The sequence below is a fragment of the Fundulus heteroclitus genome, chromosome 2, assembly GCF_011125445.2.
Source record: "Fundulus heteroclitus isolate FHET01 chromosome 2, MU-UCD_Fhet_4.1, whole genome shotgun sequence".
Taxonomy (NCBI): domain Eukaryota; kingdom Metazoa; phylum Chordata; class Actinopteri; order Cyprinodontiformes; family Fundulidae; genus Fundulus; species Fundulus heteroclitus.
Window position 1 is genome coordinate 28682965 of NC_046362.1, and position 26686 is coordinate 28709650.

Below are 26686 nucleotides of genomic sequence, written 5' to 3' on the forward strand. Positions count from 1 at the left end.
TGGCTTTAAGTTAATGTTCTAAGTTCACAGCAGCAGGTCCCAAATACCAACAATCCAGTTGGATTAAACTAAATATATTCTATGTACAAAGTTTTTAAGAACACATATGTACATGGTAAATGGTGGCAGTATCTTCCTCAGTTGTATATGAATCAGCATTTGCCTAAAACTACATTTGATCTCATAAGAAAGTCAAGAAGTCCTCAGATAAAGAGATGTAATTCACAAACCTTACCAACAAACTGAAAGTCAGTATGACAGAATCACATATAAGGCCAAAAAAGGTAATTCCTTTAAAAACAACTGGACTTCAGTTCTTGTAGTTGAAAATGTTTCTTCATCTTCATTCAAAGCCGGTGAGGTTCCAAGCTTTGAAGCTGTTTGGGATGTGCTGTTGTGCAGATCTAAATTCATAAGCAGAGTGGCTTCCTCTGACGATAGAGTGTCGTTAGTGCCGTTGGTAGCCTGGCTCACTGAGAGATGTTTGGTCAAACACAAATCGGTGCGAATTGGTTGGAAGCTGACTGGGCATCAGGCTTAATGCTGGACTGTATGTTTTTGAAAGCTGAAATCTGAGACCTCCTCCTCTGTGAGGGTTTAACCTTCCCTGGGTGACTAGTCACCGGCACAACTAAGGCCCCACAAAAAGTCTACCAGACAACTTCAAATTTATTATGCTTTGTTAAAAAACTAAAATAATAAGTTAGAATACAGATACTCAACAGCTACAACAAAATGTTCAAGTGAACATTAATTAAAATCTGGTCTAGAAATCTTTCTGAATTCAAATATATCAAGCCGGGAGTAAATTATTATAATATTACTCTTCTTTCTGATTCATACGTTTTGCAGTGAATATCAGGAACAGTACCTTGCTCTCATGCGGTGTGAAGAATATCATAAAGCTGGTAGTCATTCCTGGTGCTACTTTGCTGCTTCCATTTTCTGGACCCACCACATAAAAGTGTTCTGAAACATCCTGCTCCAACTTTACAGCGTGTGCAACCTTAAACAAAACAAGCACTGTTATACAGCTGACACAAAGCAAAACTCACAGACAAGTGACTACTTTGACCTTATACTACAATGACATTTCCAGTCATTTTCCATGACTGCCACAAAACATTGTTACAATAAGACACAAGAAAAAGCCCAGAGGGGCCTAGAAATGTACATATTTTGGTCCTTCTATCACCAAATCTGTTATGATTAAAAGACCCGCCCAGCCATATGTTGTTTTAAATCCCATTTATATAAAACATTACGATTTACATGTGAACAAACCTTGTCATTGTTGAAAAGCAGCAGAGGCAAACTGTAGGTCTGTGAGGGAATGAAGTTCTGGAAGACCAGCTCTGATGGGTAAGGCTGGAAAATTGGCTGGTCTGGCTTTATCGTAGACAGCTGGAAAAACACATAAATCCATGAATATTTCTAATGAGCTCCTTCCAAAAGAGTGCCTTGAAAAATCATTTATCAGTGAATCACTATTTAGACTCCACATTTCTGTAATTCACTCTAAGTATAGATACAGCTGTGACGGCCTACAAGGTTTGTTAAAGAACATTAGTGAATAAACAGCAAGCAAGAAGGAAACTGTTGACATGTTGAAACCAGAGTTAAGTTATAAAACAATAGCCCAAGCTTTGAACATCTGACAGAGCACTGTCAAACACATTACCCAAAAATAAAAGGTTTGGCACGACGGCAAACCTACCAAGACATGGTTGTCCGCCTAAATTGTCAGGCTGGGCAAAGCAGCATTCATCAGCGGCTAAAAGGCCCATGGGACAATGGAGGTGGTGTGTTTAAGAGTGTCAGTTGTTTGCAATAACGCAACTTTTGATTGCCTCTATAAACGTTCATTTACATATTTATTAAAAAAACGATTGCAACACGAACAACAAGATTTTCAGCACCAGCTTAACAGAACACACACGAGTACCCTTGCCCTGGGTCTTTCTGCATGGAGTTTGCATGTTCTCCCTGTGCATGCATGGGTTCTCTCCGGGTACTCCGGCTTCCTCCCTCAAACATGATTGTTAGGTTAATTGGTCTCTCTAAATTCTCCTTAGGTGTGAGTGTGTACACCCTGGACAGACTGACCTGTCCAGGGTGTACCCCGCCTCTCGCCCATTGACAGCTGGTATTCATCGCTCTGCTTTAAAGTAACCCTATGAGGTATACATGCTGCATCCTCCACTTTAAATCCACCTTACAGGCATCTTACTGGCGTAATTTAGCATACTTAGTGAAGACAAAATAATTGCAAAACAGAAAGACAAAGAAACTGCACACAATGTTTTTACACTGTAACATGAAGCTTTAATGGAGCACGCAGGTGATTAGTTTACTATGGCAGTAAATGAACTTAAACAAGTAACTGGGCTATCTAAAAATAACCATTTTTTTAATTCTATTTCAGATTTCTCTACATTTTCTTTTCTTTTTTCAGTGTGATCCTCTCGGGGTGATTAGTAAGTAACTAAAGGGCATAATAATGATACAAATAAATCCTCAATGTTATTATTATTATTATGTTTATTACTATTTTCTTCAACTCCTTAGCAGTCAGCCTCATCTTAAACCTATTGGCTCCTTGATTTAAACACGTAGTCACATTGAGACACGACTTCCTATTTACAAGAGAGACCTTGGGATTGAGATAGATTATGTGCTTAGCAGTTAATCACATTTTACAATGCAGAATATTGGATCTGGGAAACCAAAATGTTTCTTACTCGTGTAAATTATCCTTTCCACGCTTATCTATAACTGAAAAATACAAGAATCAAATAACATAAATTCCCACACTCCACAAGACTGCATGACGTACACACAGACCATAGAAAGAGGATCTGAAATGGGTTCACTTGTGTTTTTAAGAGGTGCTGCTTTCAACTAAATTATCCCAGCAGTTCCTATGATTCAGACATTAAGTGGAGAAAAACTAAAAATAGTATCGCCTGTTTTACACGTGTTTAGGTCTTAGAACCTATTTATAGAACTACACAGCTTATTAGAGTTAATCTAAATTACTTATGACCTATTTGCTGCATACTTTCTGTTATCACCGGTGGATAAGGTGCCCACACTGGAGACTTGTCACGTTCAGATTTGCATATTTAACAAGTCAACAGAAAGACATCCAGGGGGGATGCAAATTTTTGCAGTTAAATTTGCTGAGTTGGTGTTTATTAATTTTAAATACATTAAATGAACTTTTGACAGCAAAGCACTTCGACCTAGTAGCACCTGCTGTGTGACGGAAGAAAATGTAGTTACCTAAATTTCCAGGCAGAAGCCTTAATTCCCCTTTGTTCATATCTTGTCAAGCTACAACCAGAAACTGCTGATATTTTAGAAGACAGACCAACACAAAGTAGGTCATAACCGTAAAGTGGAAGGGAAAGACACACGGTTTTCAAACGTTTTATAAATAAAAGTCTAAAAAAAGTGTGCTGTGTATTTGCATTCAGCCCCCTCAATACTCTGTAGAACCACCCGGGGTCTACAGTTACAATTGCAAATCTTTTAAGGTATGTCTCTACCCGCTTTGCTTACTACTACAGAGACTGATTCTTCTTTTTTTTTTACAGATTCTTTAATGTAGCTTAGTTTTTTTGTTTTTAGATGTAGAGTCTCAGTGAAAATGAACTTTCATATCCTTTTTTAGAGCTTTGACTGGACTGAACATGAATATCCATTGACAAACAAACTTACCGTAGCTCTGGCTATATGTTTAAAGCTATGGTCCCCCTAAACAGGGAATGTTAAAGAACCTGTCTGAGTGGTCTTCAGTTCAAGCCTCTGGGAAAATGTATCTCATCTCCCGAGGGAGTTTGGGGACATGGAATTGGGATGAACCATAGTCAGGACCTCCATAGCTGTGCAGATTCCAGGAGCTGGCCTGAAGTTTATCAGTACCTGTTGTGGCAGCTACCAGAGGACCCGTTGGTGGACGCCAGTCTTGTTGGCTGAAAAAAGGAGGCCTTTAGTGTCCTTGCTGACAGGTACCGGGCGGCCAGAAGGACTGCAGCTTCTGTGGTTGTGGACGCTAAAACTCGGGCATGAGGAATTTTGAGAGACTATGGAGAGAAACTTCTCGTTGGCCTCAAGGAAGTTCTGGAAAGCCATTCAGTGACTCATAAAAGGGAATCAGGGACCATCCCAAGCTGTGTATGCTTTGGGAGGGGAACTCCGCACTGAGGACAATGTCAGGCGCTCATCCCGGTCACCAGGCAGAGCCTCTGTATTGAGAGAATGCAATTCCATCACCGTGCCAGAGATTGCTGAGGAAGTTAAAAAGCTCCCCGGTGGAAGGGCGTCATGTGTGGATGAGATTCAGCAGAGTTTCTGAAGGCTCTGGGTACTGTAGGGCTGCCATGGATGACACACCTCTTCAGTGTCACAGGAAGGACCAGGACAACAACACTGGAGTGGTAGACAGGGGTAGTGAACCAAATTTTTATGAAAGGGGACTGGAGGGTGTGTTCCAGTTATTGAGGGATCACACAACTCAGCCTCCCTGGGAACGCTTACTCTGGGGTGTTGGAGAGGAGGATCCAACTAGTTATTGAATCTGTGATCTACGAGGAGCAATGTGGCTTTCGTCCTGGCCGTGGAACAGTGGAACATCCGTTCATCCATCTCCAGTCCAAATGTGTTTAATGGATCTGGAGAAGGCTTACGACCATGTTGCCCAAGGTATTTTGTTGGGGGAAGACCCAGAACTCGCTGGAGGCATTATATATCTTGTCTGGCCTCAGAACGCCTTGGGCCCAGATGAGCTGGAGGATGTCGCTGGGGAGAGGGATCTCTGGTGTTCTCTCATGAACCTGTTGCCCTGCGACCTGATCTCGGATAAGCGGAAGACAATGTTCCAACAGGACAACAAAGGATGTTGTCCTGTTGGAAGGTAAGCCTTTGACACACTCTCAAGTCTTTTGCAGACTTTGGACAGCTTTTTCTGCCAGAACTGCCTTGTACGTGCTTTCATGCAACAAGAACTGGGACTAGTGTCCAAGCTCCCTTTGAAGAAGAGCATCTCCACAGTACAATGGTGTAATCAGACGTATAGGCATTGATAGTTTTCTACTGTCCATAGCATTTTGTTACTAGGTGAAAAAATAACACTTTTGTCACATCGGATCAGATCACCTCTTTCCACATGTGTGCTATTACCAATATGGCTCGACACAGACTCAAAAAAGGACTTTTCATGGCTTTATTTCAGCAATAATGTTTATCTTGCCAGTCTGTTATTAATGGCCGATTTATGGGGAGCACGACTAATAGCTGTCGTGTCGACAGATTGTCCCACATAAGCTCTGAATCTCTGCAGCTTCCTGGCTGCTTCTGCTAGTAATTCTGTCCTTGTCTGCCAGTCAGTTAAGTGCTTCTTATCTGACAAACCTCTGAGGCTTTCACAGAACAGCTGTATACCAAGATTAAATTACACACTGATGAACTATATTTATTAATAGAATGATGACTATCATATTCTGTTTTTTACCTCATTTCAACTATTTCTCAGTTAGGGTTGTCATTTATAATGTTTTATCGCCAAAGAATTCAAGTTTTTATAAATCCAAGTCATTTCACAGGGCCAAATGTCACTTTGCCAACTCTACCCATTACAACTGATGTCTCTCAGAACTTATTTATTATAAAGTCTAGAGGTATAACAATGTTTGCTGACATTTACCTTGTGATGCAGGGTATTACTTTCTTGAGTCTCGAGCCTGAGGGGCAGGTAAACCTCTGTAGTGTTACTCAGGCGCTCCTCTGTGGACTGCAGCATTTCCTGCGTAAAAACTGATGGAGTCACCTGCAATCACACATGACAGGGTCTGTTATCCAGTCTGCACTGGCTGCCTCTGTAATGTATATCCAATATACACATATAATGGGGCTTTGATTGTTATGTGTGATGCATAAACAATTTGGAAACATCTATAAACAGTAAAACGTTCGTGAAGAATGCTTGGTTCAGTGAGAACGATCAGCGGTTATTTTGTGGTTGATGCCTAAGCTACACAATCCAACACCTCGTTTTGAGTGTACCAGAGACAAAGAAACATCTAACTTAGTGTGCAAATGCCACAGGTAAATGTGGTAGCACACTGAATTGGCAGTGATGGTTGTTCATTTACCAGTAAGCTGTTAATAAACTGATTAAAATATTGGCATTGATTAAATCCCAACATCTCAAATGGCTAAAGAGTTGCGGTGTGAGGGCAAAGACGAAAGAGCACAGATTTTGATCCAGACAACCAACATCAGGATGGTGGAACAGTTTCTGGCCTTTACACACCTGAAAAAATTGATAGACATGCTGACAATGCGTGCCCTTCTCACAGCACACAAAAACTGTCTCCATGAAATCAATCCATCCATCCTTCTATCTATCCGTCTATCTATCTAATACATGGAAAGGCATGTTTAGCCGAATAGAAATCTGATTTTAATCTGAGAGCACTATATGGGAAGCAGGATAAAACATAGGCCTGAAATTGCTGAGGTGAAGTCACTGCAGTCAAGGATTGATTTTTGTTCCCTATAAGGAGCCAAGCTAATTATTAGGGCAATCGGTCGTTTGAAGAGGGTTGTTTAAAAGCATTGGACAACGTCCAAAATGATGGTCACTGGAAAACAGGGAGCGTGAGAACTCATCATTAAAACTGGGTTCATACATCTGCAGAGTGTTTTTAAATGTTGATATTGCTGAGGTGGACAAGTAAACAACATCAAAAGCAGAGTCTGCTCACCCGTCTTGGCTTCTCCTCCTTTACAAGGACTTTGTTTTTGCAAAGCAGAGAGCTTAAGTGCTGGATGTGAACCGCTTTCATTCTGAAAGTGTTCTGTAGCAAAATCACCTGCAATATGAAAAAAAAAACAGTGTCTGTTACTGATACTTAATTCTTGTTTAATAGATTAGAAAGAAAGAATTTCAGCTCGTCAGCAGCAGGCTTAGACAGCCTCCAGAGAGAGATCAGCACAGAAAATAATTAGCTGCTCCCCTAACAACAGGCCTCGACGAGATTAGTAATGTATGCAACCTCTTCAGGACTGAAAAAATTTCCTCAGTTGTCTTTTGTTGCCCTTGTTCTGACAGTAGAATCCAATCAAATTACCAGCAAGACAGAACACTTAAATTTCCTATGTCATCCACACACTTAATAAGCAGCATTATGATACAGGTGTAACATTACAATGCAATATATGATTATGTGTTGTCAAGGCGATCACTGCATTGAGTATATTTATTCTTTGTTTTAGATTATCTCTATAAATAGTCTTTTGTCAAGTTAGTTGGTGATGTGTTATAGTTATTTCAACAATTAATCAGCAACTAATGTAGCAATTGGCTACTAATGTAGCCCATCCATTTTTCTGACCTGCTTAATCCCTCATGGGGTGGCGGGGGTTGCTGGTGCCTGTCATATATATATATATATATATATATATATATATATATATATATATATATATATATATATATATATATATATATATATATATATATATATATATATATATATATATTTGACAGCAACATTAATCCAGGGTTCCAAAGGTTTCCAGTCAGTAAAAATTGTGATTTAAAAAATGAAGATATTAGCTTCACACTTGTAAATCTATTGTTTCTGAAGCTAAAGTTGAGAACAGGCAAGTTTGTGTCAGATGGTGACAAGTTTAGTGCAGACTATAATTGAGATACTGAGAAATAGACGTATTATGTTTAAAATAAGTGAAATCCATCAAATAGTTCTTTTGCAGGCGGGGAAATGTACTTCGCTTCACTTATAGATTTTAAATAACTAATTAAAATGTCGCCTTTTTTTACCATTTCTGGTCATAAATGGTAAATCATTTGCTAAAGAGTTGCTGCTGATGTTTTAGAAGTAATCGTCTTAGATGCCATGCTATGCTATGCTAAAAGTAATAACTATAAACATAACGTACAAAACGTCGAAAACACATTTTCTAATTTCGCCTGACCAAAGGATTTTTTATTAGCACGACAAATGTCCATGCGTTGACAACAATTCTGCCAAAGACAGGCTAAATATATGCCGCTACAATGTACTTTTTAACACTGACAGAAAACTATTCGTCGGGCTCATATAAAAAACAAACGGTAACAAACGTTGACTTAAATTTCGTTGTTTTAAATATTTTCTACGTAAAATTAGCACGTCACTAACATAAAAACACTTCTATTAGACGTGTGCTAACAAAATAAACCCCTAACAAACTCTTACCGCGGTGTAAGCAACTTCATTTCTACGAGAAACTCACGAGTTTCAGTTGATGTCTTTTTAGTGTCCATAGCAACAGGTCTACCGTATGTGACCCAATAACCTGCTTCCTGATTGGCTGGCAACTACAACAGCGTCAACTGTCGTCTGGCTGCGTTGGAATTGATACGTGAGGGTGTTCGCCATATTGGAACAGGCAACTTACCTTGTAGGGCAAAACAAATTTGCTTGGAAACGGGGTTTTCTTTTAGACAAACACTAAACTTTATGTAAAAGTTGCTATGGTGAGTTTTAGAAACATGAAATATAAACGACCATGTGTTAATTTTACTGTACATTTCACTTCAGGTTGCAGTCTACTGAATGTCAGAACAAAGATTTCATGTGGTTGAATAATTACAATTGTGAGATTTTATTCATGGGTTTTTGGCTACTTTACTTCTGAAAGTTACATTACAAATACAGTGATATCAATTACTAGATTGGTTAATAATTAATTAGTATTGTGATTAATAATAGGTCTTAAAGTGTCTCTCTCTTTTTCTTCTCTATAGAAATGGTATTCCAGATGTCCAAAACAATCAAGTAACCGCACGTTTCTGCTGTACAGTCTTGCAGAATTTCAATCACTCATTGATGCCTCTCTTTGACAGAACTTGCTTCTTTGCCGTCATTCTTGACATATTCAAGGTCTTCAAAGATCAGTAAAGGCCATAAGATGAATGATCTCAGAAGTGGACACAGCAATACAAAGCAAACATCATAGCAGCAGCCCAAAACTCTGGGGTGCAAGCAGAATATTGCTGCTTTAAGCATCTCTCTGTCTGTCTGATGCAGGTAATAATACTGAAGAGGCTTTGCTATTGATGAAACACTGAATGTATATGTATACCCTTTGTGAGGACTGCAAACCAAAGCGTAGTCAAGTATTATTGGGGATAGGGGAAATCAGCCTCATATTTTGTGCATATGCACATGTCAAAGGTATTGAACTAGTCCCTAGTTGCATGTTGTGAAAGCACACACAATACTACTTCAACCACTATGATGTGAATTTAAAAAAAAATGTATGTAAGGGTTGATTTATTAATGCAAACTAAGTTATAAAAGAGGCTTGAGCCCGATGCAATCACAAAGATATGCAGTCCTCAGGTGCAGTCTACCTGCCATGTCCTGGCCACCCCACTGACCGCTCTTCTTGACCATCTAACGCACTTTTATTTGTATCTACTTTCCCCTACTAATTGTTTTGTTTTTCAATAAATTAATAAATGTACACCTTATTCCAAATATAATTACACAGTGAAAAGGAATTGTTGTTCAACTCAAAATGTTAACTGTACTGTTATTGGTCTATGCACATCAGATCATTAGTAACATTTAAAATCAAATGGCATTAGTAGGAGTTTACTTAAGTCTTTAAGATAGTTTTCTACAGGCAGCTTTACTACAACAGTAGAATACAATTCTGAAATAATGGCTTTTAGTTTCAGTGTGCCATCCCAAGAGTTTAAGTGGCCCCATCTGGCCATCCCTATGAAACATTTCTAGAGGCACCACTGCTTACAATAAACCACCTTTGGAGACAGAAAACTTTTTTTTTTTTACATCCTTTGTTAGTTTTAGTTGTTATGCTTTCTTTCATCGTCACATTCATTGTCTTTTTTTAAACATGACTCAGCACTTTGAATTGTTGTGAGAGACAGTAAAAGTGTGGGCGGAACTATTTACATCCTCCTGTAGGCAGAGCATGGCATCACTTCCCCAGATTTCGACCTTAAAAACCCATTTTCGGTTTCATTAATTTTTATCTCAACTCAGACCTTTGACAACAGATTATAACTGATCGACAGCTTTCTGGTATTCATTCCCCCCCTGTTGTCTGCTCGCCCCTCTGGTGTCTTCTAATGGTTTCCCGCAGCTCCCAGGCCTGTTATGTCCTGTAAACGGCATTCCAGCTGTCTCTGCCCCTATTCGGGTCAGTGCGTTACCCAGCCTGGTAGAAAATAGGATTTTCTTCAAAGGGATCCGTGCGTTGACTACGCCCCGCCCCTTCATCATGCGTGCACCGACGTCAGCGCGTAGCATGATCTCCGCCGCTCCGTCCGCAGAGTCTCCATCTCCAACCGGTTTACCACCGTGAACTCCACACGGGTTTAGCAGCATAAACACCGCCTTATCCGCAGATCACCATCGGACATGGAAGCAGCCTCCTCCTCTTCCACTCAGTGCAGGTAGGCTCGCTCTCTGCGCTGAAATGAGCGTCAAATGTGTGAAGTCAACGAGAAACGACTGTAATTTGTATATAAATGAATCTGTTTACGTTTCACAGTTGTATGAAATGTGATTAAAAAGATGTTCACAGAATCCAGTTAGGCACGACGCGACAGTTTATTCTGGGGATTTGGCTACAGCAGCCAATCAGATATTTTTCTCTGCCCTTGACGCAAGCGCGCTGTGTTACCGGTGATATATCCCTACAAAACCTGGTTTTGTTTAATTAACAGTGACTATGTTATCCCAGGCTGGTCTCTGGCTCCTTGAACACAAAACAATTACAGCAAAGTCTGTGTGTTTGTGCTCCAATAGCCCTGGGGCTTGGCAACAACCCCAGCTGGTTAAACTCGTTCCTGTGTTCGGGTCAGAAAGTGGGCCTACCCGAAGGGCCTGTGCGTGTTCCGCGACAGGAATACAGAATACCCACGCAGCACCACGGACAGCTCCACAGGACACCCCGAAGAAACACAGGCGTCGTGTTTTCTATTTGCTCGCCGAGAATAAAAAGTAAAAAGGAAATCATCAAATGCAGTTTTAAGACAAATCAAAATGAGCACTGGTTGCAATTTAACATTTTTGAATTGTTGTTACTATTAAATATTGGATAAATGCTATCATTTCAAGCAAAGAAAGAAAAAGAATTATCAGTGGATTTTAAAAGTGATAAATCAAAAAAGAACAGTAATAACATGAGTTGGCCTAAATAAATAGTCCTACAGGCTTTCCTAAATGTTACTTTACTTTTCACTAATTACTGAATATCTCTTATTTTTGTTTCTATTTGTTTAAGCCACTCAACTCTGATGAATGACTCATCCAAATATGGTACATGTCAGACATTAACATACACATCATCCACTATGAACATCATATTATTTTGGCGCTTTAATGACTTGAACCCCCCTTTCTCATGGTGAATAGATTTCACACCAAACAACGGTGCTTCAAAACGAGAATTAGGTGCACAAGTTTAAATATCTTTTAGATTTTCTCTTGTCCATCCACAGGTTCATAATTATGCATACAGGCTCAAATATCTACATACATTCCAAAGGCTATTTTGCTGAATGGCCCTTAGGAGGTTGCAAGTGAACCACTAAATTTTCGATGCTGCTACCTTCCCCGAGGTACTCTAGGGAGATGGAGAGGGTAGTGGGGTTAGGATAGCAATAAGTGCTTTGAAATGAAGAGTCAACTTCAAACAAATTAAGCAAACAAACTTTTATTTTCAAATGAAATACTTCCAAAAAAAAAAAAAAAAGAAACAGTGGAATTGATTCTTAACGCAAAACTTAAAAGACAGAAAAGATCATGTTCTTAAAGGGATCAACAGAAAATCGTAACGAGCATGTGTCCTATTTCTGGCTGGATAATTGACCACTTATACCACTGGCAGCACGACATCCCCACTGCATGATGCTACTACCACCATGGTGCACTGTGTTTGATATCTGGTACAGTGACCTTAGGTTTAAAAGCTTCAACCAACACTCTAGAATAACAACAGTTTTGAAGATACATAGATGCAAACATTTTACTGGAACTGTCACAACTTCCAAACTCAAGGCATCGATCAGTTTTATATTCATACCTGGATATTTCCATTTGTGGGCTTTCTCTAGTTTCCGGCATTCATTTTCACAACCAAAACATGTCAGGACGACAGATGTAAATTAGCAACTATGCTATAATCTGGCTCATTTACAATCTGTACAAGAGTATAAGATTGTTCATTAATGTGCACTGTCCTGATTAAATAAATAAATAAATAATTAAATAATAAATAAATAAACTAGCTGAACTGGAGTATCTGAATTTGCGATAGGGATGACTAACTTGTTAAGTCTTCTGAAGAATTTCAAACCTGTTCGGGGTGCAACACACCTCTCACACAGCTCTGAAGATAAAACGTTTCACCACCAGAACTCTGCTAAAAAGAATTGGGAATATCAAACAGATGTTTTCTTTTTGGTCACCAGTAGTTTGTTACAAAAATGGACCGCTTCGAAGATTAAAAGAAAGTCTTGCTGCATAGATAGAAGGAATGAGGGTTCTAAAACTTGTGCATGGGTCTTTTCTTGTATAACTACAAAACCTTAGCAACAGTGATCAAAAGATAATTAAAGTTTGCATTTGATCCTCATGCGTTCATTCTTTTATGAAAACTGGATTGCACACACCTTTCTTCATTGCTATCATTCCTGCTTAATGGGATGGTTTTATAGCTTAGCTGCATGCTGTACAGACTGCTGCTGATGTTTCATTACTTTCGTCTGTGGGTTTATATATCACTTATTTTAAAGGAGATGTTCTCTTTCAGTGACCTTTATTTTACTAATGAATGACAGCAGACATTAAGCTGTCACATGTCTGTCAGCTGTCTGTTTGTGTTTGTCCGCAAAAGTGCCATTCCAATTTCTAAAAGAAAATCTGTGGATGTCTGCTTCGGCAGCTGGCAAACTCAGAAAGATGAATAACTTTGCAATCGTCTGTTTTGCAGACTGACAAAGTTTTGTGCATGGCGTAAGACATAAACCAAAACTTCCTTTTTTATTTCAGTCAAAAAATATGCATAAAGTGTTCATGTTTTCAAGAAAGAAAGTGAAAATCACTCCTAAAACTTGACAGAAAACTTACATCTGATCATTTGTTTTGATACTGGTTTTGAGTCAGAATTAAAAAAGAAAAAAAAAAGGCAAAACCTGGAAAGACAAAGTGCCTGAGGCTACTCTGATGTAGCAGTCATCCTAGATGGCAGCTCCAAATTGGGCTCAGAGTCATCAGGCTCTCTTCCTGAATACACTACCGCCTGAAGTCTCACTCTGTCTTAATAACAAAGCTTTGGGTACAGAGGGAACATTAAAAAAGTGATTGCTTCACGCAGATTTATGATTAGAATTACACACGGTTTCTGACTTTGTTTAATGTAGCACCCTTGGGCATTTCAAATCCAATCAACATCTGGGAAGAATGATTTGTCTGGTAGCAACGAGGTAACCCCAAAACTGTGTTACATAATGTAGTCTATTAGTTAAACTTACTGAGTTTTATGGTAATTGAACCTCGCCCTTGTGTGTTTTGTTTCTTACTATGAAATCTTCCTTTCACGCTCTGTCATTTCAATAATTGTTCACAGATCCAGAGGAACTTGTTATACACCTCGTTAAAGTTTTTTTTTTTTTTCCAGCTACAAGAGTCTGAATTGGCTAAGTTATCTGTTGCTTTTTTCTACTGCTGTTTTCTATTGCTTCTACATACAACACACTGTAAATTCAGTCCACAGCATATTCCCTTTCTTTGAACACTTTAAATTGCTATATTGTTTACCTCCACAGTTCATAATCCCACCAGCATTCTCAGGACCGCTATATTCTTAGCCAATGGATTAGTTGAAAAATACACAAATCAGTAAACCAAATGCAATACATATTAATGTAAAACAATAGGTCAATGATAAATCCCTTTTAAACTTTTTACATCTTTAATCTGACATATAAAATGTACCATGCAACTTTGTGAATTTGTTTAAGCAGCCTTTTTTATTGGAATCTATGAGCATCCTACATCTTGACTCTGCAGTATTACTACACTGCAAAACTTCTTCAAATCTATCAGATTTAAAAGAATTCAATTAAATTTAGTGAAATTTAATTTTCTTCGGTTGAACTTGATATTTGTCTGGTACTGATGTATGCTTGGACTCACTTATATGCAGAAAAATTACATATTTTTTTATATTTCGAGCTTTCCAGCAGTCACTTGAAGATTACGGGTGAAAAGTGGCTGGTGTTGAGAACTGTTCAAAAACAAACATTCACCTAGACAAACTTTGTTTGTTCTAAGTGTTTCACAAAGTTTCACTATGGCACTCTTTTCTTGATATGCAATGTTGCTTTTGTGGCAGACATTTGAAATTCTGACCCAAAAGTGCAAGTTTGGTGTCATAAGATCATCATCACCTCAATTCTCACCCTCATACGGGTGATCAAAACATCGTTCCTTTAAGCCAGGCCAATAACAACCCTAATGACTCCTTACAGAGGAGTGGACCAGTTTCGGTTCAATCTGCTGGCTTAATGACTTTAATGACTGCCCATTACTTATGGGTGGACCTGTTTCGGTTGAACTTGCATGTTATCTAGGCCATTACAAGGCCTTTGTTAGGCAGTAGTATAAAGCTTGGTACTCCACATTACTCCAGACTTTTTGAATTGAGAAAGCTTCCTGGAGAGGAAGCGAAACATCTTCAACTACGAAAAACAAGTCCAGTTGTTTTGTTTTTTTTACCGTTTTTGGAATGACCATGACCTGGATGACTGAGAATCTTCACCAGCAGGTGTCATAAGACCTTTCCTCCACAAGCTTCTGAAAGTCTACACAGGAGATACTTGTTACTTGTGGCAAAGAACCAATTATTTGCTGGAAATGTCCTCTAGATCCTTCAGTGTTGCCACCAGTGTCTTGGTGTAATGAGTGTACAGTACGTGGGGGAACCCTTTATTCAACAGAACAGAGAGTAGCGTTTAAGAAGTTCATTTTAAAACAGATGAATGGTGACAAATGAGACAGGCAGGTCGGAGTGACTGGAGTCCTCAGAGTCAGGTTACACCAGGTGAATGTGGAAGAGACGTGCAGATGATCAGGTGATGCAAGTAGGTGCACAACTGACCCGATGATGCAGGCAAAGACTGACTCGACCATACGATGCAGGTGAGGTGTTGCAGACAGAAACTGACTTGACCAGTAGTAGCTGACAAGACCAGATGTTGCAGGTAGAAACAGGCTTAACTAGAAGTCCCCGATGTGATCCCTGCGTGAGGAGAAACTTTTGTCAGGCAGTGCACACAGGCACCAGTTAAACATAACTAGTGGGGCAGGGCAAGAACAGGTCCAAAGGATCAAAATGGTAGCACAACAAGAAGGCACTGGGAACAACATGCATGCATGCAGCTAGACAACACGAACCGTTCTGGCTGAGAGTGGTAGGACGAGGCAGGTATATATAAGCGGAGTGACAGGTGAGCAGAGTTTAAACTAATTAGCTGCAGCAGCAGGTGGAGCTGATTAGGATGCTGAGTAGTGGCTGGGAGGAGTGGAGCGTGGAGTGAGAAAACAGCCCAAAATAGTCCAAAAACATAAACAAAAACCCAAATCGTGACACTTGATCAGTTCCAGTTGTGTTCTTTCAATCCTCTGTGAAGACATGTTTAATATTTTATATCCTCACCTTTATCCATCCTTCCTAATGCACTGATGACTTTCTTCACTTTATCATGGTGTGAATTATTTTCTACGCTTATCCTGACTGATACCTTTGTGCAATGAGATTGTTTTATATTCTAGTATCTCTCTCTGCAAAAGATGGTTTTAGCTAAAGAATATTAATGAGCACATGTCAGTAAAATCCTACTAGCTAAACTTTATTTTAAGTTTAGCAGACTCACTATATTTGACTTCAGGTGTGAGCTCAAAAAGACTAAATTGAACCTTAATGTGCTTATACAAAGTCTTGCTTTAGGGTGGTGCAGCCATGTTATTACAACCTTTTTATTATGTATATTTTTACTCTGATTCTTTTCATCTGTTGAATTGCACAGAATATGTCAAGTTATAAAGACGTTTTTTAAATGATGGTCTCATTTGTACATAACAAAAACCTGGTATTTTAAGTGTGAGGTGTGTACACCTGTTAGATTAAAAGTAAATGTTTTTTTTTTTATTGAGAGTCACAGTGTTGAACTTTTCATCAATCAGCAACTACCACAGCTATTTAGAAACGTGTTTACATTTTCAGTTACAGTTATGAAGACTACAAAGAGACGGCGGACTGGCTGTTGGCACAAACAGAGAAACGTCCCAAAGTGGCCATCATCTGTGGTTCCGGCCTGGGCGGCTTGGCTGAATTGCTAGATGAAAAGATCATGTTCCCGTATGAAGGCATTCCACATTTCCCCACCAGCACTGGTAAGATGCCTATTCTCTTGGAAGGTTTATGCACTCATAATTGATCATTTTATTAAGAAATATGGTCGAAATAATCACCACTGCTTTATAAATTGTGCAGCAAAATATGTTTTGTATGTTAAGGTCAGAATCTTGACGTGCACTGACTTTGATTGTGTTTAATTTTCACTAGAAATAGTGCTGACCAGCCTATACAATATCCAATTATTTTTCTTTTATAGTATACGTGGATCAGTCAGCTTTGGGAAGCCACATTGCGGCATTTTCAAAACAATGACCCAAATCATGACGCTACCACCACCATGCTTAACAAATGGGATGAAGGCCCCGTTGTTATAAAATTTACTGTTTTCCTTTTTGCAAATTAAATGGTTCCCATTAATGGTTAAACATGATTTCATTTTAATTTGGTCTTTATATCAGAACATTTTTCTAACAACAAAAATGGATTTCACTCACCTTAAATATTTGCATTTTCATGCATCTTAACTTAACGAGTGAATCACCTCCATAGCTGAGCAGGTACTCTGGGCTGCTTTTCAATTTTTATTTGTGGAACATTTATTGGATAACAGCTTAGAGTCAGGAGGACAATAGTCTTAAATTTACTACATTTCTACATTGAGTCTGTGTATGTGTAGCTACAAAAACCTCTACTGTCCCTGCCATAATTCACTCCTTACAAAATAGAGATTCAGTCATTAAGTACTTCAGATAAACTGGACACTGATTTCCATCCCACTGACTGAATGCTGGCAATTTAGTTTAATGAAGTAGTATTAGACAATTAATTACAGTGATTATTAGTCACAGTAAATAGTCACTATTTTTGGTATCAGTCATCTAATTCAGTTTACTTGTTGAAAAAGTCTTCTACACAAAAATGTGGCCCACAGGAATGGCCTGAAAAAGCTTAATACTCTTTTTGTTTTAAGACCTACCTGCAGCACTTGCTTGCAGCAGTTCATCCTGTCCTTGTGCTGTGCAGTGCAGGGCCATGCAGGGCGGCTCGTGTTCGGGAAGCTGCAGGGCTGCGAGTGCGTCTGCATGCAAGGGCGATTCCATTTCTACGAGGGCTACAACATTCACACGGTAAATGTCTATTAACTCTACGCTTTTTCCTTTGTGTGGTGTTTGCCGTAACCTTTTCCACCACTGGCTACATGTACTTAAAACTGAGTGTGTTTCTGGGAATGCCTTTTCACTGAAGGTGATTGTAGATCTTACCTTGTCTGGTTTGTGGTTTTTTTACTGAACTTTTTGTTTCTGCAAGTGTCTCTAAATGGCTTCTTTTATTGAATTGTATAAACATACCTTGAAATAGATTTTTTTAATGGGTGTTGAACTTTTAATAATGGATTTTTAGAGAAGTCTGTGCACAGTTTGTTTATTATTTATTTATTATCCACCTTCATTGCTATAATTTATTAGGAAATTTTAGTCGGAAGGACCACCAGATTTCTTTGCTGTTTGTCATTCTGAAATGCACATTGGCCTTTCCTTTCTTTTGGACCTTGCTGATGCAAATGATATACTATACGGGTTGGCTGATGTTAAGCTGGCAGTTTAATCTCTGACTTTGTCAATCACATTGCGGCAAACATTCACAGGCTCTGCGGTTGGGCCTGATCTTTTAACTCTGTCTTTCACTTATTCTTGAATGTGTGCTATTCCTTTTTACACTTCTTAACTGAAGCTAAACACCATCTTAGAAAGATTTAGGCATTCTCTAAGAGAAATGTCTTTCTGTAACAGTGAACATTTGATTACATCCTTATTTGTAACATAGATTTCCATGTTTTTGCTGCGTTATAGCCTGATGGGACATTTTTTTATGGCTAAATTCTTGGCTAACAATTTACTTGCTGTGTTAATTAATCAGCTGCAAGAACCGTGAGAAAAGCATCCACTGTATAAAGATTGTCAACGCAGGACTGGCCTTTGACCTGTGACTACTAGTTTTAGTTTACTATCAGCTGCTGTCTGCCATCTCATCATAAAATGGGCAATATAATAAGACGGGATCATAAAATCCTTTTTTATGCATACTATAACAGCAGGGTAGATGAATTATAAGCATCCTGTGCAGCACATTAGAGAATTCATACTGGGAAAGGGTCGTAACGTTTTTGTGTTCTGTAAAACTTTCAAAAAGAGGAATCATTTTCAGTTTTAAAAGGCCAGAAGGTCATTCAACAGACATGTTTCGGCTACAAAAATTCAGTTTGTTTCCTGTCTTATTAAGTAGTTTCTGATCTCTGCTGTATATTTGTCCAATTTTTAAATAATAAATACAAGATATTATGACCCTTGAGAAACCAAAAATTCCTCTAAGTGACCTTATCCTTGCAAGGTCTCGGGGGTGGTGCTGGTGCCCATCTCATTAGGTGAGATACGGGGTACATCCTAAACAGGTTGCCAGTCCATTACAGGGCAACACAGATACACACAGAACAATGGAGGAAGCCGGATTATCTAGAGAGAACCTACGCATGCGCAGGGAGAACGTGCAAACTCTACACAGAAAGATTTGAACCCAATACCTTCCTGCTTCAAGGCAAAGCGCTAACCACTGCTCCAGTGTGCAGCCCTATAACCCAAACAATGTTATATACACAAAAGACCCGATTAGGCTTTTCAAGCTAGGGTCAGCGATTTTTCCAAATGTTTCCCCAAGTCCCTTTTTGAATAACTACGTATGCGCAAGACCATCTTACCTGCTTTTCCGCTCTCCGGGCAGATCGAGTGAACAAAAAAAAATCTCTCAAATCCATTCTGGTCTTACTTCTTTCTACTAAGAAACTCTACTAAACTTGCGGTTCGTTTCTTGTGACTCACAGCCGTCTTCAAAGCATACGGTGAGAGCAGCAGAGCTACAATGAACAGCTAACACCGAAGCTAACCGCTAAGCTAACCTGATAAATAAACACTAGAAGTGCGCATGCTCAGCCAGCAAGGGGAAAGTAGGAAGGAACGTACGCGCACACTGGCGTTACGTGAATGACTGGCATGTAGGACAACCAATAGATAAGGCGACACTCCTGGAACTTAAGGGACAGAGGGGGGTGAGAGTAGGACCAATCCCTGCTCTTCGCACCAAAGAGCAGGGATTGGTTTGAACAGACCTGCAGCTCCCACAGAGATAGACTTTTTTAACCTCCCTTTTCTGAATAATGTATTAACTTCTTTCAGGATGGAAGGACAATTTTACCCAGTATAACAAAATGTGTTTCTGAACAGAATTACCAACCATAGCTTTGAATCCTTACTTTTCACATTCAAATAATTCAGTTGTGGTCTATATAAAGTGGAACTGCAATGCTCTGGTTTGAATTCCTCATTAATTTACCTCCACAGCCCCTCTTTTACCCTTTTTTGAGGTGTGTCTGAGAGCAACTCGTTCTGGTGTAGTGTCTTTTTTGTAGTATGCTGGGTGACAGTGAAAAATATGAAAATGGTACATTCGTGAAATCGGTTACCGGAAGTAGATGATCTTTGGATTTTAGTTGTGTACAAATGATCATTTCATTTCAAACATTTCTCTATAACTTTACATATTCTGTGTAATTCAACAGAAACAAAATCTGAGTAAAAATATACATTATAGAAAGGTTGTAACCTGGATGCACAACCCTAAAGCAAGACTTTGTATAAGCTTAATGTTCAAATTTGTCTTTTTGAGCTCACACCTGAAGTCAAATATAGTGAGTCTGCTAAACCTAAAATAAAGTTCAGCTGCCCTAGTAGGATTTTACTGAGATGTGCTCATTAATATTCTTTAGCTAAAACCATATTTTGCAGAGAGAGATGATATAGATTTAATAGATAGATCTCATTGTACGTGAAATTATGTGATGTGAAATTATGTGACGTTATTGTTCAAAAAAACTTAATGTCAGGATCCCCATGGGTTTGATTACTTATTGTAGCTCCCTGGGGATCCGGCAGTCTGTTTATGTTTTGCACTTTTAGTTTTGTTTCCCTTTAGATCCTTGTTTTTGCCATTAGTTTAGTTTCTGTTCAGTATGTATATTAACTGTGCATCCTCGTGACTGTTAGATTTGGTTCCTGTTTTAGTTAGCTTTTGTTCTTTATTTTAGTAGTTCTGTTGGTTTTGCTCTTCCTTATAGTTTAATTGAGATTTTTACCTTCTTATATGGCCATTATCATATTTCCCTGTTAGATTCAGTTCCCCCTCTGCTCCTGCCAGCTCACTGCCCTCTTTTCCATCTGTCTAATTGAATCTTACTTATCTCACCTGTGTAATTGATTCCACCTGCTACTCCTCCCATTTCCCCTTTGATGTATATTGTCACCCCAGCTTTTACCAATCGTTAGGTCCTCCGTCTTCATTCGCTAATCTATGTTCTGGTCATGTTCGCCATGTTCCTGGTTCCTGTTTCCCTGTCAATCCTGTAAGCCTTGTTTTCTCATCAAAATCAACTTCACTACTCATCATGTGAGAGAGGGTCACTGAGAACATGCCAAGATATGGGAACATGACAAATGTGATCTAATATATTATTGCAAACAAAACACATTTCAAAAATGGAACTTTGAAGAAAAGTGTTTTAAAATAACATGGCATTGAGCTTAAAGTTTGAAAAAACACGCTCAATTTTATTTTGTAGCGAAACATATTCTAAATTCAACTCAACCAGACAAAATTGAGAAAAAAGCTGAATCAAATCCATGATGTGGTTCATGTTCCTTTCAATTTTTTTAAGGTAATACCTTGGAGGCACTGACTGTACCCACACTGAACGTCTTATGAATCCTAAGAAAGTGCATGAGCCAGAAGCTTGTTCATCCTTTTCAACTGAATGTTTTCCCTTCACTTAACGTTCCATTAATATGTTTGATAGAGCACTCTGTGAACAGATACCATCTTTATCAAAAACCTTTTGTACCTGATCCCCCCTGTTGAAGATGCCAGTGATTGTCTGCTGATAACCTGTCAAGTGAGCAGTGTTCATCATTGCGTAGACCAGTTGCCAAAATCACAACATTTCAGTATTAAAAATGTTAGTTTTTATCTCATATTCCTATTTTTTTGGAAATTGAATTTTGTTTTTTTGGATTTGTAATGCACTTTGTATTTATACAAATCCCAGAGTGCTACATAGTAAAACAGGTAAGTGCTAAATAAAAACACTTGGAGAGCATAAAAAATAAAAAAGTAAAAAAGATAAAATAAACAAAGACAGTAAGTAAAAGGGGAAGAGTTCAATTATAAGCTCTTCATAAAAAAGTTCAGACTTTTTCATTAAGTATTAACTAGACTCATAAAAGTGAACATAAATAATTACCTAAAATATATAATTGTGTTTGTAATAAATCTATTTTAGAGTTTTAATAATAAAATATAAATACACTTTTCAGGGATATTCTTTTTATATTAACCTGTACATGCAAGTGCTGCGACATGAAACCTTTTTTGCAAATATACCTCGTGTCCTGACTGGGTTGCAAGTTCTTAACAGAGAACGCATTTATAATATGCAAAACGGCAACAAAACATTGCAAAGTTCTCAAGTGACAGCACTGACCTTATCAAGAAAAAAAGGCTCTTGATAACTCACTTTCATTGAAAAATGCAATATTTTAAGAAAGGTAATATTCAAGCATGACTGTGTGAGAGGAACTGTCATTTATATGCCATCAGCTGCCCTGTAAAGGTTAGCACATACTGTTTCTGGACTGTGCAGGAGCCTATACTAGCAAAGCTTTCTTCAGGCCACGAAACATTAACTTCTCATGTGATTTGTTGTAACATAATAGATAATAAAACGAGAATGTACTTGTTTCTGAGACATGTCGATTGTCTCCAGGTGACATACCCGGTGAGAGTCTTCTTCCTGCTGGGCGTGGAAACTGTGATTGTGACAAATGCTGCAGGCGGCCTCAATGAATGCTACAGTGTTGGAGACATCATGCTCATCAAGGATCACATCAACATGCCTGGCTTTGCTGGTCAGAGCCCTCTGTGTGGGCACAATGATACAAGGTAGACCACAAATTCAGAATGCTATTTCACATGTCAATTACGTGCCCAATATGCAGAAGCCGGTCCCATTCAGGAATTTACTGTTGCTGCAGGTTTGGAGTGCGTTTCCCTTGCATGTCTGACGCATATGACAAAGAGCTGAGGTCCCTGGCCAAACAAACAGCAGAGGAGCAGGACTGCAGCAGCTTCCTGCAGGAAGGCGTTTACTGCATGCTGGCCGGACCGACATATGAGACCATCGCAGAGAGCAGAGCTCTGCAGAAGCTCGGGGCTGACGCTGTCGGTGGGTACAGCTCAGGCTCCCTTAAAGAGATATCTACTTTGGAGTTTTGTTTGACTTAATGGCATAATTTAAAATAAATATTAATGCTTAGTGTGGGTAAAGAGAGATAAAGTACACACAAGATATGCAAACTGCATGCAAACGGCTGCAGCACTTTGACTCCGCAGAACAGGAACTACCAGCACACAAAGCAGGAATACCAGAATGCAAACAAACAAGGTGGTCATAGCTCTTTAGGAAGGCGTGGTTATTTCAGTTTGTGCAGATTTAATGCTGACATAGTGGTAAAAATGCGAAGTTTCAAGCTACTGCCTCCGTTTCAGAACATCTAATACATGTTTCCATAGAATTTGAACATGTATTATTTGCATTTCTTTGAAAATACACTTGGATTCTCTGTGCAGGTATGAGCACTGTTCCTGAAGTGGTGGTGGCGCGTCACTGTGGGCTGCGTGTTTTGGGTCTGTCTCTCATTACCAACAAGGTGGTGACCGATTACGACAGCAATGAAAAGGCGAACCATGAGGAGGTCCTGAGGACAACTGAACACCGGGCCAAGGATCTTCAGAGGCTTGTCAGTCACCTAATCAAGAAGCTTTAACATCTCCCCATCCAAGATTGGTTTGAACAAAAATAAAGGCACTGGGGTTTTTGTGGTGGCGGGACAAACATAGCTTTGATCAAAAAGTGGAACGTGTGAAAGGAAGTCATTATGGTCGTAATGAGCTTCAACGTTTTAAAGGTTGCAAGTATATAAAGAAGCAAAAAGGACATCAGCTGGAAAAAGTAAAGCACTAAAAGAGCCTATAGTTTCTAAGTTGTCCTAAAAATAATTATCTATATTGTGACACCAATTTTGGCAGATATACTCTGTATATACATTAGTGGGCTAATCAATTAGCCTACTAATGATACTGCTAATCACCATCAGCTCTAAGACACTTTAAGTTTAAATTTCTACAACAAGGCTGAAAGCCACGTTTTTATTCTAAAACATGACTAGAAAACCTTGTGATAAGATGTGGCTCCTATCAAATGTTATAGGTTTTACAGCAATAATATATTGCCTTGCACAAGTACTTATACTATATACCTAGCTATTTTTTTTTTTCACAAGCTGGGGTGGTGGTGGAAACAGAAAGAAAGGCATGACCCAAGAATAGCACTGGAACCAGTTGGGCAGGAAAAGCATAGGAACATGAATAAAATAAAATAAAAAAAGGTTCCGTCTGCAGTACTGAGAAACTTTAGTAGCTACTTTTAGTACCATACTGAGACAAACTTTCATCATCTGATGAAAATATTTTATTTTATTATTTTATTTTTTTGCTAAACTCAAACAAATTCATTACAGCCTTGCTACACTGCTGACACTAACATATTTAATTATTTGATTAAAGGCTTTTTGAAAAATACTTTTAATTACTTTTTATCTTTAATGGAACGCCAGTGGAACAACAAATTAGTCACAATAGAGAATGCGTCATTGGTTTTGGAAATGCCTCCTGTGCACGGCTCAAACTTGGTTTGACACTGTCAATTACCTCAGCATCTTTTTGCAAACAGTAAAGTCCGTATGTGGGACCAAATTGAAATTATAAAGTAGCTACTTGAAAAAATATGTGTCTTTGTGGACATGTTCAATAGGTTTTGCACAGTAATGGACATTCTCTGTAGCTTCTCTTTTCAGACGATTATGTCTGTGTTTTTTTTTTTACCTTTTAATGTCACTTACATTAACCGTGCTTATAAGTCATGTGGGATGTCAGAAATATCTCGAAGCAGGAATAAGTAGTTTATGGGGAGAGCTCAATTTGTGACATACAACTGCAGAAAACTCTTCTAGTGTTTTAAATTTGCATTCAAAGATTGCACGTTTAAAGACAGAATAGAAAGTGATTTTTTTTTTTTTTTTTTGCAAAAGCAGTGGTATTTGTTTTCTGACATCAGCGCTGCAGGGTGACTGTGTCATTTTTCCTGTGTTTCTTTTAGTGGTTAAGTAGCTAAAGTTTTGGAGGTTTTGATGTCAGAATTTGTGTATTAAAGTGGGTGATGGCTACAATGAATATGAGACTTTATGCATGTTTTATAGTTCATACAGATCATATTGTGTGATCTTTGCTGAAGAAAACAGTGCTTTAACACCACATTAAAACAATGAAGCTACATGACACTAGCTGCTATTTAAAGGAAGGAAGTTTGAATATTTGGTAATAACAATTCACAAAAGTACTTATTTTTGCTCTAGTCTAAATCAATGTCACAGAGTAGTTTATTGACCGAAGCATTTATAATGGAAACAAATATATATATATAAAAAAATAAAAGGTGCAACCCAAATCTAAACTTTAAATTAAATTAATTTTAAAATGAACACAATTACTTTTTTGAAGCATTTTAGACAGCAAAAAGCTTTCTGTTAGTGATCTTATGGACCAGCAGATTTTTATCAAATGAATTAATACAATCTACATCAAATCCCATGAAAAGCAACTCTCAACCATTAATATTTACATATAAATAGGCAGAGGTGCCATTATATTTCCACACTAAACAATGACAACGCTGTAAAAACTGGGAGGAGTTATAATACCTGGACCTGCAGTTTTCAAGCTGCTGTGTGCTGCCTCGGAAACACTTGCCAGCTTTCCTTGACCGTCTCATTCATTAGAGCTGAAAAGGGCAAAAAAATCCAGGATCAGCAGTCAACCTCTTAGAGCATTTGGATCAGGCAGAACACCAAGATGCTAATGGTATTCTTAAAGGGGAATTGCACTCAAAAGGAAACAATGATGTCTGACAGGGACTAAATGTACACGCAACTCACAATGGTGCTATTCTCTGTGTATAAATTGGTTTGACTCTTAAGTTTAGAACTATTTTAGTTTTATCTTAATGTCCTAGTTTGTTTAACTATACCGGTGGTATGTTGTATGTTTGATTTAACCCTGCTGACTGTATCTAAGATTCAGGTTTAAAACTGGTTCACTTACAGAGTAATGTAAAAATGAAATGATTGATTTTCTTGAAAAATGTTGCTGCTGTCTAATAAAAAAAACACCTTGCAGAATGCATTTGGACACTGGGATTTTCTGTCATGGATCTTTGCGCATTTTTATGTGAAATGACATCGTGTGAGAGTGTGAGGCACAAAATTAGTCAATGCACAAGTTGTGTTTATGGGGAAGAAGAGTTTATTCTCCTTCTACCGATAATGAGGATCAGCGAACAGGGAGATGAGGGCAAACAAACACTCACCCCACTCTCCAGCTGTCACTCCAACCACACTTAAAACAGATGAAGTCGCTGTGAGATTGAGATGAAGGGGAAATGGCTGTTCCGTGCTCCGCACCATTCTCCTACATAATTCATCCACATGCAGCTTGTAGATTTTCAGTCGACTGTGGGGCTTAAATATTAATGCAAATGAGGCGAGAAGCCCGACAACACAAACGCAACCCTGATGTTTGTCCGAGAGGCATTTACATGCATTCGCTCCTAAATGGCACAACAAAAAGTGAGACGGAGACAAAGATATACTTATTTGATGCAAACAACTGACTCTTTGCTTGGGATGGTAGAAAGAAGGAAAAATACAACGCACTTTAAAGGGGTAGTTCTTTTTTTATGTGGTGGTATCTACTGTGCTGTAATTGCTTGTAATGCATGGTATAAGAGTAATCAGGGTAAATCTCACAATATGTATCTAATTGCTGCATGAGAGGATTCTATTAAAAGGCTACTTTTTGAAATCTAATGCTGTATTTCATTCGTCTTGGATGCCAGATTTAAGATCTGGCAACGGTAGCTCAAATAACCACAAACTACTACCAAGGTAAGTACAATCTTTGAATGTGCCACATGCCGAACGTTGAAGCAGAGGGGCTACAA

At 38.6% G+C, this 26686-nt stretch overlaps 2 protein-coding genes across 2 annotated transcripts in view; one reads left to right on the forward strand and one right to left on the reverse strand.

The window, feature by feature from the left end:
* Positions 1–8353, reverse strand: part of hydin (HYDIN axonemal central pair apparatus protein) — a gene marked incomplete in the record, with an annotated part of 105325 nt that extends 96972 nt beyond the window's left edge. Inside the window, 5 exon segments of the mRNA XM_036152103.1 lie at positions 872–1006; positions 1285–1404; positions 5708–5830; positions 6771–6878; positions 8268–8353. Of these exon segments, the coding sequence (XP_036007996.1) occupies positions 872–1006; positions 1285–1404; positions 5708–5830; positions 6771–6851 (459 nt within the window).
* Positions 8354–10336: 1983 nt separating this feature from the next.
* pnp6 (purine nucleoside phosphorylase 6) lies at positions 10337–25869 on the forward strand. Its single transcript, XM_012854696.3, has 6 exons — positions 10337–10498; positions 16336–16505; positions 17494–17597; positions 22337–22512; positions 22605–22795; positions 23200–25869. Exons 1-6 carry the CDS (start codon positions 10464–10466, stop codon positions 23394–23396), a joined length of 873 nt encoding a protein of 290 aa, XP_012710150.2. The 5' UTR covers positions 10337–10463; the 3' UTR covers positions 23397–25869.
* Positions 25870–26686: the final 817 nt, after the last annotated feature.